Below are 16,464 nucleotides of genomic sequence, written 5' to 3'. Positions count from 1 at the left end.
TTCATCCCAGCTCAGCATTTTCTCCTTGCATCTTTCTTCGACTATTGAAGCTGAGAGACAGTAAAATATTAATGGACATGTGACAGAGACCCTGATGTGTCTCACCTTCTCTTTGGTGCAAGGTCGCCGGCCTCGTGGCCAGGAGTCCCTGGGGTCCCATGCTCAGTAGGAGTGAGCAGGTGCTAGTGAAGGCAACTTGGGGGTGGGCTGGAGGGGGGGTGGCCCCTGGGGCACCTGCTACCTGGCTCTGGGTGCCTTGGGTGCTTCCAACCTGTCCAGGTTGGGTGCCTTGGGTGCTTGTCCAGGTTGGGTGCCTTGGGTGCTTCCAACCTGTCCACAGTGGAGTACAGCATGTTTGCGGGCAAATGAAGAGCTTGACGCAAAATGAAGACATAGTCATTTTAACCTTTTCATCTCTTTTTAACTGAGCACCGACATCTTTGCCACATAGATGAGCTTTTGTGTGTTTACATCACAGGAGCCATGTGTATCATTTACTCAAGATTTTATTTTTACAACCAAGATATTATCATAACAAGAACAGAGAGTAAGAGAAGAAACATACAAGCCATGGGAGGGCAGAAGTGAAAGCTGAATGACTTCCTGGTGGGAGATCAAGTGGCCTCATGTCCCCCAGTCCACAAGTTCCAAGCCCCAAAGGAGGTCCTCAGAATCTGAAGTGACCATGGGAGACAGGTCAGTCCCTCTTGGGAGCCTCATTTCCAGTCTGGGTCTGCTCTCTGGGGCCTTCTGTGAGGAGGGTCAGCCCCCGCCTGGGAAGACCAAAGGGACCCATCCCAGCACCATCCCATGAGAGACTCGGGTCTCAATGTCACTGCCTTACCTGGGCAAAGCAAGGCGGTGGCTGGATGGCCACCACTGAAATTCCCAGCCCAACAGGATGAGTACAGGAGCCGGCAGTGGTGCGCTGGGTGCCATTTTGTACTCAATCCTCCTTGCAAGTTGCCTTGCAAGTTGCAGGAAGTGCCCTGGGGTTCTGAAGCCTTCTCTCTAAGATCCCGATGACCATGTAACAAGTTGCTCCCATGCACGAGGCCCACAGAAAGAACTTGCAGTAGTTAAAAGCAAGCAGCTTCAGCAGGTCAGTGACACTTCCATGGTTGAGTGCGTCCTTTCTGTCTCATTTTTCCAGATCTCGCTCATCACCGACCAATGTATTTTTGTAGCAGGACACCAAAAACGTATCCTCTGCTCACTTATAAAACCTGAAAACAACAGCAAGCTGTGAAACCACTTATTATCAGGCAAATGCTATTGTATTTCCTGTAAGAGAGATAAATGGCGAGTCAGGATGCAAGGCTCCACTCCAAGTAAGTAGCCTAGGGCCAAGAGTTTTGTGTTGGTATGTTTTTAGGGCCCAACTCAGTCATTAAGAAAAATTGAAATGCTCAAAAAACGCAGCCCTAAGAACTCTAGCTTTGAATAGTGTTACTTCCTGCGGTACCTTCTAAGGTAAGCGATTCACCGATGCACACTAGGGGACCAGAGGAACGTGGCCTGCCGCTAGATGATTTTCTAAGGCGAGTTAGAGGCTGGGGAATGTCTGCCCCAAATTGCAACTTGAATTAGTAACAGCTGATCTTTGAGGCCCAGGGACTATTTCATCCACACCTGGATCATGATAGCAAAACCAGAGGTGGTTTTCAGACTTCTTTTTAGCCACAAACGCTTTTGTTCAACGACATCTTACAGGTAAGTGTAATTACAGGCAACGGATGAAAGCAGAGCTGTTCGGAATGAAAAGGGTGAGGGGGGGTGGCTAGGGTCCCACCCGGGGCCACCCCCAGCCCCTTCCTCGCCTAAGCTGATCCTCGGAACCCCTGGGGTTTGCCATAGCATGAGGTCCTGCAGCCGACTCCTCCCAAACTGGCATCAAATCACTGGGGAACAAGTTAAAACGAAGGGGTGAGGGGGAGGCACAACACAGGCAGCTCCTTGAGGGGGAGTCGTTCTCCACAACAGGTCACCACACGGAAGATTCTGAACAGAACATTCTGGAGGTCTAGAGTTTGACAAATACACTTAAGTTACTGTCTCTTAAGTACGGGGTAGTTTCTAAATCCAGCACGTAAAGTGAAAATTGCACACCATCAAAATTACCATCGAAAATTGCCCACGAAATGCAGCAGGCATGTTTAAGCAACTATACAACACAATGTATACAAATATATACAAACACAATGTGTGTAATTGTGTAGAGCAGACAGTATAGTGAGAATATATGAAAATTTATCATTTCAGAGTATTTAAAAATACATTTTATGTTGTACACCTGAAACTAATATAATATGGTCTGTCACTTATAATTCAACAAGAAAACATGTTGTTTCTTGGTTGTTGGGCTCATAAAGTTGCCTTTTGTAAGTACCATGAGCTGCTGCCTTGACTCCAAGTAGCCAGGGGCTGTGCACTTAGACGGTGCCTCTTCAGTAAGTCCTTACAATAGCCATGTGGTTGGTACTGTTATCCCATTTTACAGATGAGGAATCAGGGGCTCAGACAGGTGAAGTGACTTGCCTACAGTCCCAAGGCTGGTGAGTAGCAGACAGGACTCAAACCCAGATCTGCCTCACAATGGAGCTACTCTTCAATCTAGGAGTGGGGGCTTTCTTTCTTTTTTTCAAACACTCTACATAGAGGGGGTGTAATGAATGAGATAGGTAGATGCGAAACAATCTCTATTTTGAGGCAGAAAAGGCAGTCCAAGGACACTGCCCGTGGCCAAACAGGGGTCCAGAGCCCTTGAGTCTGGGAGCCTCAGGCAGCCTTGGCCTCTGCCTTGGCTTCTGCTGGAGCTTACCCAGCTCAGTGGGCCTAAGCAGTGAGCCTTGTAGCCCCCGTGTCTATGTGACTCAGCCGGTGGGTTTGCCAACTCCTGGGACCCAGGTGGGGTCAAGTCCAACACACACCACCAGGAGGGAAGGAATTCCACTGGTGGAGATGCTGGCCTTGGGGTGAACCGACTTGTCTTTGAGTTCGAGGCTGCTCTCTACTGTTCCAAATGCTTTGAGCAAGTCTTGATCTGTAAAAATCACCCTCCTATGCCATGCAGGACCAAGCTGAATGAAATAACGGGTGGCAAAAAGTTTGGGATATCCTACTGGTTCTACCCATGCAGTAGTTGATTGTTTATTCAATGTCTTGTAATAACGTAAAATGGAAAAGAATCTGAAAAAGAATATATATAACTAAATCACTTTGCTGTACACCTGACGCTAACACAACATTGTAAATCAACTCTACTTCAATAAAAATAATAAAAAAAAAAGAGTTCACTATTATTCTCAGGAGAGCTAAGAGCTAAATCTTACCATACTTGACATATACTTAGACGACTAATTGATATTCTGTTAGCTTAGGTTCTCTCTTTGACTGAACTCCATGAGCCCATCTATTTACACAGTGTGTGATCTTTTTGAAGGTGGTGTCTGTCTGGGGCTCTCGCAGTTGGAGGCTGTGGGCAGCAGCAGGGGCTGAGGAAGCCGGGGCCACACCCAGGGCTGCGGCCCAGGCAATTTTCCAAGGCCCCAACCACTTACTGTTTCAGGAGGCGAAGCCGAGCTCTCCTCTGCAGGCCTGGAAGGAGAAAACAAGACCGCTGGTTGGCATGGGCTGTGAGCCACTGACACCGAGCCCCAGAGAGGGAGGAGGGCGATGAGAGGGGCAGCTGACACCTCGGACCACTTCCTTGGTGCCAGGCTCTGCTCCAGACACCTCATGGGTTTTAACTCCCTTACTGTTTACGGCAAACCTAAGAGTCGGTACTCTTACTATCTCCGTTTTGCATATGGGGAAGCTGACGTAGAGGGTGAGTGTGTTACTGAATGACTTGCCCAAAGTCATGTAGCTAGTAAGTGGCAGTCTGTGTGCCCTTAAATGCGCCACCTTGCCCTTCACAGCAGGTCAGGAAGCAGAGGTTGTACAGACAGGTGGTCTTAAATCAGAGCATGTGTATTCTGGGGAAGTGCAAGGTTTCCCCCTGGAGCTTCCCCCTGAAGCTCCCAGGGGGGCCCGTAGAAGGAGGTGATCCCACCTCTGAAGTGACGGGGTGCAGCAGCCATCTCTGAGTTTCCCCACAGCCTCACAGAGGGGAGGATTTCTAGCTTCTGGGAACGTAACCCAAACCCTACCACAATCTCTGTGCACTGCTTCCATCCCAACTGCTCACGGGTGTTCCTGATTACTGAGCACATGCCCGGAGCCGGGCACTTGGGCGGGACTTTACAAAAGCAGCCCTGGGAAGTAGGTAACATGGTTACCCGGGGTGAGGCAGCTGAGGCTCAAGGAGGCCAGGGCATATGCCCAAGGTCACTAGATCAGTAATCAGCAGAGTTGGATTCAAATCCAAGTTTGCCTGACTCCAGAGACAGGGTGTTCTCTGATCCCTGAAGCTTGGCCTCAGGCCAAGCATCACTTCTTGGAACTATCATGGGTTCAGGGTTGGAGGGGCAAACTTCCAACAGGCTGCCATGTGCCCTGCTTCCCTAGAGAAGGAAGGACCCTCAGGGACACCTCCAACAGCAAAAGGGGTCGCCATGACGGCCCAGGAGGGCACAACTTACAGTGTAGGTGAATGGCCACGCCCAAGGACACCAGCAGAAGAAGGACGACAGCCACCAGTGGGCCGACAATGAGGGGGGCACAGGACGGGCCTGGAAGACACACACATATTAAATATTTGAGATGTGCAGACGAACACAGAGAGGGAAAAATCAACCGGAAGCCCCACCTCCCAGAGAATACCGCTGTTTACATGGTTCCTTCCAGTCTTTTTTCTGGGCTCTTTAAACACATTGAGATCATTTCATATATAAAATTTCATGTCCCACGTGCAAATTTTAAAAATTAATAAACTCAGGAGCTATTTATGTTCAAATGAGATAGACAATTTGCATGCCTGGTAATGGGATTTTTCTTATTTATTTTTAAAACTTTTAATTTCAGAAGAAATACCTGAATATATTTTCACTGTAAAAGATTTAGGTATATGGTTAGAATGCCCCTTGGCAACGCAGCTCCTTCACAGAAGTAACTGTCATTGTTAATTTGCATGTACACATACATAATTTACATAGATACATCCCATAGAGCTTTTAAAAATACAGAGGCTTATATAGTACAAATTGTTCTGCAACCAGGTTTTTTTTTTTCTTCACTTAAACATGCCAGCACATTCTTTTTTGTTAACGGACATTTTGTTTGTTTCCTGTGTTTTGCAAATACCTCTGCAGAAAACATCCAGGTACATTTCTTTCTTTATGCAGGAGACTGCCGGAGGCAGATACTGTAAACGAGAACTACTAACCATAGACTATATCCATCTTCAATTATAACAGATACTGTGAAATGCCTTCCAAAAAGGCTGCAGTGAATTCCATTCCTAATCACCAGTAGTGCACCCTGCCGACCCTTGGCATTATCAAAGTTTTTAGTTTTTGCCAGTCCAGTGGGTGAAAAATGATATTTCACTTCAATTCACCACTTGTCCATTTCAGCCTATTTTCATAGATTGGCCACGTATGATTTTTCTTCTATCAGTTGCCTATTTGTTCCTTTGCCCATCTTGTATGCTATGTAAACAGTAGAGTTTATATCATCGATGCCCCAAATCCTTCTCTGGCACCCTTCGTGTCCCTGTGGCTGGTCCCTATGAGTAGCTGAGGGAGCAGAATGAGGACCCATGGGTGAAAAGGGAAAGGCTGCAGATTTGGGCTCAAGGTTAAAAAAATTAGAAAGAGTTTTCGATGTCAGGGAAGGGGGAGAAGGTTTACTGAAGACCTGTTATGTGCCAAGTATAGTACTAACTACAAACTTCCATCTTGTGAGGAAGGAAGGTATTACTGTCATTTTTATCTCTCATTTTACAGTTCAGAAAAAACCAAGGTTCAAAGAAGTTCAATTACATGCCCTAGGTCACCTGGATACTAAAAGGCAGGGCCAGGATTTGGACCCAGATGCCCCGAGTTCTACAGCCCCTGCCAGTCCCCTCGTGACAGCTTAAGGGCAGGAGAGGTGGCAGAAGGGACGGAGTGGGCTGCTCCGTGGGAGGGAGTCTGCCATCACCAAGGCTGCATGGTGCCACGTGGAGAAGAAGGTTGGGTGAGAGGCCCTTGGAAGTCCTTCCCACCTCTGATGTGTGAGGGTTTCTGTCTGCCTCCCTCTCATCTCCCCCATGGTTCTCCCGACCTGGGGGAACCTCAGAAACATGGTGTGAAGTGGAAGAAACCAGGCATGAAAGACCACATATTCTATGACTCCATTTGTATGAAATGTTCAGAAGAGGCAAATCTATAGCAACAGAATGTAGATTAGCGGTTGCCAGGGGCTGGGGTGGGAACAGAGATTAGCTATAAACAGGCACAAGGGATCTGACAGTTTGATGGAAATGTTCTAAAACTAGATTGTGGTGATGGTTGTATAACTCGGTAAATTTACTAAAAATCATTGAGACATGCACTTAAAATGCGTGAATTTTATGACATGCAAATTATGCCTGGATAAAGTTTTAAGTAAGGGAGGTGGACACAGGCTGCAGGGATCGGGGAGAGGGGTCAGGGGAGGCCTCCTGAGCTACGACCTGAACTAGAGGCCGAGAGACAGCTACCGGTCCTCGGGTCCTCGGTGAAACGCGATCACCTACCAGGAAAACTGCCGCTTCTAGTAAAGGTGGCGAAAAGCCTGCTTGGGCAGGGAGCCAGTGGCCAGAGACACACCAGAGACACTCAGCCCCACCTTCTTTGCCTCGCTCGAGTCTTGGGGTCTCCTGAGATCTGTATCTCACCACACTGTTCCTGTGACAGCAGTTTAGAAATTGTCCCCCAGCACCTCCCCAGCTTGTCTCAAGGGGAGCAGGCCCCTCCCCATGGCGGCCTGTGGGTTTCTTTCATGATAACAAGCTTTGAGCTCTGTCTAGGTGCCCCGCCAAGCTGAGCGCCTTGTGTATAGTATAGCATTTTATCCTGCCTTGCCTGCAGCCAGGTGAGCATTCCCACTTGACAGGTGAAAGAAACTGAGGTTCAGAGAGGCTGAATCACTTGCCCAAGGTCGCACAGTATAAGCAGCGGTAGACAGGGATTCAGACCTAGGCCTGGCTAACTTACCACTAGGCTACACTTCCCCATGGTCCCCACCCCCAATACAACCTCCACCTACTCCCCTTGACGCCCCTCCCCCCAACCTGGCCACCTTCACACACGTCCTGGTTATTCTTAATAACCTACTAATGTTGGAATTGCATTTTACCCTGGGATTTTACTGAGGGTTGGTATCAGAAATGATGCAAAAAATCTGAAGACCATTTTTCCATCATTTATAAAGTGCTACCGAATTCACTATCATTCAGCGGTCCTTACATAAGAATGAACAGAGCAGATTTTTTTCTAGAATTTAGCGCCAGGATGAAGGCTTTGATGCCCGGGTTGTTTCTTTATATCATTGTGGTGGGAGAAGGGGTGTTAGTGGTGCCACGTGACTTGGGGTCTGCTCTTTGCTTCCCCGGGGTTTTTGGTTCTTCCAGAGCCAGGGCACAGACCCAGGTTTTGCATCCTCATCTTACTGCCTCTACTGTCTTGGCCTTTCGTGTCCTTTCTTTGGCTATACCCTGCCTGAAATCCTTTAGGCAAAGTTGGGGGGCATACTTCATAAAATGAGCTCATTCTGTCTCCGCCTTTGTGTTCCCTAAGACTCTGTCCTTCTGTACATGGGTTCTGATTTGCTTTTTACTGTGAACTCATGTGGCAGCTTCCCTCTCCCATGCCCTGGATCCTGCTAGATGCCTCCCCCCCAGACTCTTTCTGATGCTTTATATAAATATTTAAGACAAAGCAACACCAGTAGCATGAGGCGGCCCTGGTGTGGCTGCTTGTGGTTTGTCCTATGGGTGGGAGCAGGTGACACTTTCTTTTTGTCACCAGTAACTTCTGGGGGACAGAGGTCAGTGTTTTTTAAGAAACACATTTGGCTGATGGGTTCAAGGCAAGTGTGTGTGCGTGTGTGTGTATGTAGTCAGCTACGGTGTCTGGTGCTTGTAGCACACAATAGTGAGTCGGTTTACTCATTAGTAAACATGTATGAAGCACACACTGTGTGCTAGGTCCTCTATTAGGCATCAAAACCGGGGAAGGTTAAAGTACTGGTCCTTTGTCTTTTTTTATTACTTTTTATCGGAGTCTAGTTGATTTACAATGTTGTGCTAGTTTCTGCTGTACAGCAAAGTGTATCATTTATAATAGGTATATCTCTTTTCAGATTCTTTTCCCATATAGGTCATTACAGAGTATTGAGAAGAGTTCCCTATGTTATACAGTAGGTCCTTATTAGTTATCTATTTTATATATAGTAGTGTGTATATGTCAGTCCCAAAGTGTTGGTCCTTTGGGTTGAGTTTTTTGTTTGTTAACAGCTCTATTAAGATATAATTTATATATTGTAAAGTTCACCTGTCTAACGTGTATAATCTAATGGTTTTTGTTATATTCACAGACTTGTGCAACTATCACCACAATCTAATTTCGAACATTTTAATCCCTGTCAAAAGAAATCCTGTGCCCATTAGCTGTCTTGCCCCCATTCCTTCCCCAAACCCCCAGCCTTAGGCAAACACTAATCTATTTCCTGTCTTCAAGGAATGTCATATTCTAGACATTTCATATCAAGGGGGTCATATAATATATGGTCTTTTGTGACTGGCTTCTTCCGCTGTAAAATATTTTCAAGATTCATCCATGTGGTAGCATATCATTACTTCACTCTTGATTATGGCTAAATAACATTCCGTTGTATAGAGAGTCCATATTTTGTCAATCCATTCATCAGGTGGTAGACATTTGAGCGGTTTCTACTTTTTAATCCTGCTAGGAACATTTGTATGCAAGTTTCGGGTGGATGTATCCTTCATTGAGTTTTGTCCTGTGATGACTTGGGAGTGTGTCTCCCACTAGAGTGTGAGCTGCTGGAGGATAGCACTGTTGTCGCACTCCGCTCCCTTTCAGACCCCAGCTCAGGGCTGGAGAAACAGGCTGGAGTCCACACTTGGGAAGGGCTTTCGGAAGGAAGGAAGGAATGAATGACGGCAGGGAGGGACGGAGGGAGGGAGAGTGTCTGCTGTCCTTCTGAGAATCCAGGGGTATGGGAGAACTCACCCTTCTGGGTCACCAGGTTTGGGAACCGTAACACTTTCTTCTTGGGAGTGGTCTTCTTGGTGGGCTGCGGAGTGGTGGGAAGGACATCAACTACAAAAGCAAGACACATGTTTTAGCCAGGTAAACAGCAGGTGGATTCAGAGATAAAACTTACAACTGCACATCTTATATCCAGGTACTAAAGTCTTTCTCAGTGTTTCCTAGGCTGCTATGGGGCTTGAAGGTCACAGATCACTGGGATTTTTGATCTACTTCCCCGACTCTCAGATGAATCTGAAGGCCTAGGGATGGGGGTCTGTTTGATGTCCTGGAGAGAGGGGTTCTGGAGCCACCCAGATGTGAAAAGAGCCCCAGAACCCCTGATTAACCACTGCGTGACTTGGGGCAAGTCCTATCACTTTTCTGTGCCTCAGTTTCCCCCATGTTAATCCAGTGTCACGTGCTGAAGTGTTGGGACAAGGCAGAGAGACAAGCCCACAGGGCAAAGGGAGGCACCTGGGGCTCGGAGATGCTAAGGGAGGGGGGACACCGGGTGCCGCTGAATCCAACCCCTGCCTCTGAGGGTTGGGGAAAGACATTTCACTGAAATGATATTCTGCAAAATGGTAGGAGAGGGAATCGGGTGACATCATGAACTTGAACTCTAGAGTCAAGGGCAAAGGGAGGGACAGACAATGTTTGGTCGTTTGGGCCCGGTAGATTCCATAATAAAATGTGGACACTTCAGACGCTCACTGTCCTGAGCCATGATCAGTAGAGAAAACGTGCCCCACTCTGCCTGCTCCACGAGGTTTCTAGAAGAGCCGACTAACCAGAATTAACCCTTACCAAGCTCCCACCTCGGGCTACTGCCCATGCCAAGGGCGTCAGCTGAAGCTTGTTGAACCCAACAACTCTGGGGACTGGCACTGTTTTCCCCATCTGATCTCCGAAGAAGCCTAGGCTCAAAAGGTTGAAATAAATCACTTGCTCAGAGTTCAACAGCCACGAAACGCCAGGGCCGGCATCTGAGCCAAAAGATGCGCGTCTTAGGCTCTCACCCCGCACACCGCCTTAACAGCAAATGCGTTTTGACAAAAAGTTAAGCACATCAGGTCATCAGAGTGCTGAGGGAAACTCTTGGAAAAGGGGAAAACAGCCTCAGTCTCTTGCTCTGAAAGCCTGGGTGGAGCTCGGCCCTCTGCTGCGGTGTTTTGACCTTCCATTACCCCCTTTAGTCCTCACTGCCTTGGAAGTATTCATTCCCCTACCTCCTACACGTGGAGGCACAGAGGCTCCCAGCGCGGCAGTGGTGAGCCTGCGAGGGGGCAGCTCTACAGGACTTCGTGCCCTGCCTGGGCACAGCGGCCTGGGGATGGATGGGGGGCGGTTTGTGGGGGAGACTTGTTCTATTTCAATGTCTTCTTGCCCAGAGGCAGGTCCCCTTGATTCTTCCTGATACCACTCCGCCACACCCAGTTGTCCCCACTTCTCTCCTCTTGGAAAGGGGCAGGAGTTTTGAACCCATGGTGTCTTGAGGGGCCTGAAAAAGGCCCATCTTCCCCCAAATACTTTCTCTACCATCCAGGCTTCCTCCTTTAAAATGTACAGACCTTCTGGCAGGAGGGCAGGCTCTGACTCTGAATACCCATACCCTGAGGAGATGATACAGTTGCCAGCACGTGTTTTGGGGAGGGACTGCCATTCCCGGGGAGCCAGGCAGTGAGAGGGGTTTGGGAAGATCAAAGCCAGGAGTGAGCGGGTGGTGGTACAAGATTCAGGGAATCTTCTGAAAACCAGTTTTGCTTATTTCGCCATCCACCTTTCCTAGACCCTAAAATCTCATGAGTGGGCAGTGTGAGGCTTATAGAGACAAAAACAAGAAATCAAACCAAAACCCCAAACTCACAAAAGCCCAATTTTCAATGCAAGAATCAATTGACACCCACCCCTCCAGGGATGCCTCGGCTTCTTGTCGGGAGAGCTCTCCCTACCTTCCCCACCTCCTGACTTAAGACCCGAGGTTGGTGACATGTGACGAGGGCATCACTCTGGTTTGTGTCTTCCTGATCATGTCGCTATGCCTGCACCTCCCAGGCTGAGTGGTCTAATTCCTGGAGGTCCCCTTGTCACTCTCAATGCCCCCAGCCTGAAAAGATCCCAGGTGAGTGGGAAGCAAGACAGTGGGAGGCCCACTGGGCATTGGCCTTGGCCATGGGCTAACCTGGGGAGGGGGCTTTGAGGATTCCTTCACACCCTTGACAGTTTAACCCTCACCATCCAATATGGCAGCCACCTGCCACGTGTGCTACGGAGCACTTGCAACGCGGCAGCCTGACCCGAGATGTGCTGTGCACATAAATACTGAGCACTTAGTATGAAAAGCGAACGTAAACTATTTCCGTAATAATTTGTACACTGATTACACATTGAAATAATAATATCACTGATACGCTGGGTTAAATAAAATCTATTATTTAAATACATTTTACTGGTTTCTTTTGATTTTTTTGAACGTGGCTATTAGAAAATCTTAAATTACACCTGTGGCTCGAAACATATTTCTACTGGACATGAGGACTTAACTCCTGAGGAACTGCAGTTTCTAAGGGCTGGAGGGAGTCATGGAGGCCCTTCGCAGCCCCACAATACAGATGGGAAAACTGAGGCCCAGGGAGGGGAGCGACCTGCCCACAGGCACTGGGTAAATTGGCAGCAGAATTTGCAGCTGGGTCTGGGATCCAGCCTCCTCACTCCTTGCAACTCTGGGCGTGGGTTCAAGCTATGGGTCCCCATGCTCGTTCTTTCCCTGTGTGCACGCTGGGAGGGGATTTCTGAGACCACTAGCAGGTCTGGGGACTCGGCCCAATCCAGCCACAGCCTCAGGCGAACGCAGAATGGCTGAAAGACAGTGTGCCCTGTCTCCAGAAGAAGCAGCGATGCTCCTAAGCATCCCATCTACAATGGGATCAAACAGCACCTGCCTCCCAGGGTGCTTGACAGCATTAAGTGAAATAACTACGTACGACACTTGTACCTGCGTGGCCCTGGGTTACTTTTTGTTTCTATTAGCGGTAGTGCAGTTGTTTCTGGAGGTCCTTCCCTCCTGCAGGGCGGGGCTCACTGAGAGTGGGATGTCCCAGGGCCTGGCACGCACCCGGCACCCAGTAGGTGCTCAGTGCTCATCTACAGCACTGAGCCAGATTCTTACCCACACTCAGCTGAGTTCCCTTCCCAAAGGTCAGGTCGGGGTTCCCAACCGTCATGCAGAAGTAGACGCCGCTGTCGGAAGGCTTCACGCTTTGGAGGCTGAGAGTGTACCGGGAAGAATCTCGAAGCACAGTTAGCCTCTCCTGCTCCACCTCCTTGCCGTACACAGTCCCTTTGGTGAGATCCCAGAAGGCCAGGAACTCGTGGTGACTGTCAGCGCTCGGGGCCAGGCGTTGCCTCAGCCAGTAGATGCGAGAGTTAGTGGGGGGGGTTTTGGCTTCACAGGACAGCATCACGGTCTGATTGGTCTGAGCCGTCAAGGACGCAGGGGTCTGCACGAGTGCTGAGCTGCCACGCAGAGCTACGAGAAGCAGAAAGGGCAGACGCCATCAGCACCTTCTCTTGGCCAGGCTCGTGGGGCCTCAGAGTCACCCGTAGTCAAGTATGAGAGAAGTTATGAGAGAGCCTGCCCAGTTGCAGGGCCTGGGGAAATGCTGTGTGGCCCCAGGACTCAGAGCTCGAGCACCCCATCCCCCATGCGATCGTCCACCAGGCAGGTGTTCCTGATGCCAGCCTGACGAAGGCGACAGGGGAGAGAGCACCATTTGTTGATTGCATGCTTATGCCTTGCTCTTTGCATAAATTACCTCAATCATGCCTCAGACTTACTTTGGGATTTTTATTCCCATTTCACAGATGAGGAACTGAGGCATGATATGACTTATTCAAAGTCCTGCTTACAGCTAGTAAGTGCCGGGGGGTCAAACTCAAGGATTCAGTCTGAAGTCAAAGCTGGTTGCCTTTCACCTTGTCCTGCTGCCGCTCTATGTAGACCTTCAAAAGGCTCCAAGCAGCTGAAGGAGACCCAGGGCAAGCTCAGAGAGGAGCTCTGGATCACCGGCAGAGCACATGGCCGGTCTGGCCAACCTAAGAGAGGGCCAGCCACCGTTTCTGGACAGTGACAACCAGCAAGAGGAACTCACTCTCCCCTGGTAGGCACAATTGTAGCCCATTACTCCCCAAGCCCGTAATCAATTGGTCTCTGGATCCCCATTCCCGAGTGGAAGGACAGACACCCCAGACGTGGCGCTGGGAGTTCATTTCAGTCTCAGATGGGAAGCCCCTGCAGGTAGGGGATTGTTCAGGAAAACTAGAGCAGAACACACAGACCTGGCCTTGAACCCCGTCTGTGCCCCATGCCGTTGTGGGACCTCAGGCGAGTCGTGGAGCCTGTCTCCTCCTATAAAAGGAGGGCGGCTTGCTGCAGCTGTCCTGCCTGCTTCTGAGGCTTAGAATGTCCGAAAAGCACTGCCAAGTGGAAAGTGCTATATGTGGGTAAACCACTGTCTGTGTGTCTCACATCTCAGGGGCTGTTCCTGGTAGCAAATGAAATCGTAAGGAGAGGATTAGAATGGGTCCTTCATGGCCAAGTCCAACAAACTGAATCTGACCTGGCAAAGCTTTCATTTTAGCTGCGGGGTAGAGGAGACTGCAGACTGGGGCAGAGACCCAGGAGCATCAAGGTCCAGAGAGGACACAGGCCTGGATGGGCAGAGGAGGCCACAGTCTGTGTGTGTGTGTGTGTGTGTGTGTGTGTGTGTGTGTGTGTGTGTGTACCCAAGGCTTTCTGAGGTCGTGGCCCACATTCATAATCCTGCCTGTACTTGGAGCTCAGGCTCCCTGGCCCCAGAGTGACCTTCTCTAACACTGAAGAAATGAACTTAAACTTTTGGACACACTCAGATGGCTCTGAGCTTCTGCTCGCACTGAGAATGAAAGGGTACCTGGGGCCCAAGTGGCTGCTGGGCCTTCTCTCTTCTCCCCAAAAGCCATACTGTCTTTTTAGCAGAGTAGAGATTCTTCATTGTGTGGGGTCATTGACCTCCTGGGGGAGATAGTAAGAATCGACAGGGAATTCCCTGGCGGTCCAGTGGGTAGTACTCCTCTCTTCCACTGCTGGGGGCACAGGTTTGATCCCTGATCAGGGAACTAAGATCTTGCATGCTGCGCGGCTTGGTCAAAAAAAAAAAAAAAAAAGAATCACGGTACTGAATATGGTACGTGCATTATTTTCCTTAATCCTCACCAAATCTTTTGGGAGGAAACATATCATTTTACACATGAGGAAACAGAGGCTCAGGAAGGTTAACACAGCTGCTTAACCTAGGTCACACAGCCTCTTTGTGGTGGATCCAGATTCAAACTCAGGTCTGGGACCCCAGAACCTGAGCTTTGAGCCACTCCTTGAATTGAGGAAACCTGGATCCACAGCATGGGCTCATGTGCACATAGTGGGGCTGCAAATAAGATTCCAGAAGCTCTACCAAGAAAGCCCAGAGTGGAGAGGGGTCGGAGGGGCCCTGGGCTCTTTGCGTACGATCCTCGCCTGCGTCCTGACTTGAAGACCTCCTGACTGAGACACACCCTGGTCTCTCTCGTGCCCACTTGCTTTTCAGCCCCTGGAGGCTGAACCCCCGGCCGTGGTTGAGTCCAGTCTGTGCTCCAGACCCAGAGCCAGGCCTCACCACGCTCATGGTCTCATTTGATTTATTTGATGGTCTCAGTCCCCCCGTGACTCCACTCTCAGAGGGACCTGCTGTTTCTAAAATGACCCACAGTAACACTAGTAGCTTTGAATGGCCTAGACTAGCTTCTACTTGAGATGTCGTTGAGTTCATTAGATCAGAGCCCAGGCAGGCAGGCCTTGTCACCCTGGCAGGAAGGTCAGCTTTGGACGTCTTGAACAAGAGAGCAAATCAACCACAGGTTAGTGGGCAGTTTGGGGTGTGGAGGGGTTTCTTCTAAAAAACAGACTGACTGGGCTTTCCCGGTGGTGCAGTGGTTGAGAGTCCGCCTGCCGATGCAGGGGACACGGGTTCGTGCCCCGGTCCGGGAGGATCCCACATGCCGCGGAGCGGCTGGGCCCGTGAGCCGTGGCCGCTGAGCCTGCGCGTCCGGAGCCTGTGCTCCGCAACGGGAGAGGCCACAACAGTGAGAGGCCCGCGTACCGCAAAAAAACAAAAACAAAAACAGACTGACTGGGCTTGGCCAGAGGGACAGACTCTCCGCTATATTCTAACCCCGACATTCGAACTCCATCGCTGCTTGTTCGGGGAGCCACACTGCCTATGACACCCACCCCCAGGGAGTATTCGGGAAACTGGGGACCCTGAGGGGGTACCCTGACACACCTGCCTGAGAACTGGCAACAGCCTGGTATTTGGTGGATTGTGCTACAGATACTTCCCCGGAAGTAATAAAAATATGTCTACAGAACCCTGGGCCAAGCGCCGGTGCACCAAAGCCAGAACTAGGCCCCTGGCCCCTTCCTGGGGGCACATCTCTGCCAGACCTGGACAAGGGCATTTTCCCTTCCTCTCTGGACCTCCTTTCTCTCTTTTCTTCCTTCCCATCTCCTTCAACCCTCCCTCCTCCTTCCTCTCTCCCTCCTCTCTTCCTGTCTCCCCTTCTAGGTTCAGGCTTTGGGGCAGAGGTGGCCTCAGTCCTGAGGCTCCCGGGAGCCCTGGGGTAATGAGCTCCCTGGGAGGTTTTCCACCCCCAGGGACTGTGCCTGCCGGCCGCCTCCCGGGCGCCACCGCAGCTCCGGGCTCCGGGCTGGGCATCCTACGGGGACAGTTTTCCCAAACTCCACGGCTCAGGCTCTTCCCGGGTCCAGCGAAGCCCACCCGCTCCTGCCCCGCGCGCCCCAGGGTCTCCCCGCCTTACCTGCCAGCTGCGCGGCGACAAGAAGCCAGAGCCGCGGCTGCATCTTGGCGCGCCCGGGACACCTGGTCCTGGCGGGGCTCGGCTAAGATGGTCTGGGCTGGGACCCGGCGGGGCAGTTGGGGGAGGGCGGAGCGGGTAGCAGGGAGGGAGGGGCCCGGCGGGGGAGAGGGGCGGGAGTCTGGTGAGAGGACAGCAAGGTCTCTGCCCTCATCCTCCCGGCATTTCAAAGGTCTTGGCTGCGTCTCCAAGCAATCGCACGTGTGTGATCGCCTCCTGCGCTGGGAGGCCAGAACAGGATCTTCACTCCATGTGACTCCAGATGAGGCAACTGAGGCTCAGGGAACTCAGGATGCTCAGGAGGGTCCCACGGGAATGGCGGTGGAGCAGG

At 50.4% G+C, this 16,464-nt stretch overlaps 1 protein-coding gene across 1 annotated transcript; it reads right to left on the bottom strand.

The window, feature by feature from the left end:
• Positions 1-479: 479 nt before the first annotated feature.
• Positions 480-16,212, bottom strand: CD8B (CD8b molecule). The gene is made up of 6 exons (XM_029232160.1): positions 16,077-16,212; positions 12,352-12,711; positions 9,162-9,251; positions 4,584-4,673; positions 3,561-3,597; positions 480-1,226 (listed from the first exon to the last, which is right to left on the bottom strand). Exons 1-6 carry the CDS (start codon positions 16,117-16,119, stop codon positions 1,214-1,216), a joined length of 633 nt encoding a protein of 210 aa, XP_029087993.1. The 5' UTR covers positions 16,120-16,212; the 3' UTR covers positions 480-1,213.
• Between the last annotated feature and the right edge of the window lie 252 nt (positions 16,213-16,464).

This window comes from Monodon monoceros, unplaced genomic scaffold (genome assembly GCF_005190385.1).
Source record: "Monodon monoceros isolate NGI ecotype Baffin Bay Population unplaced genomic scaffold, NGI_Narwhal_1 Super_Scaffold_19, whole genome shotgun sequence".
In the NCBI taxonomy this organism is placed as follows: Eukaryota; Metazoa; Chordata; class Mammalia; order Artiodactyla; family Monodontidae; genus Monodon; species Monodon monoceros.
Note: the sequence above shows the minus strand (reverse complement) of the source record. Positions and strands in the feature narration are given on the sequence as shown.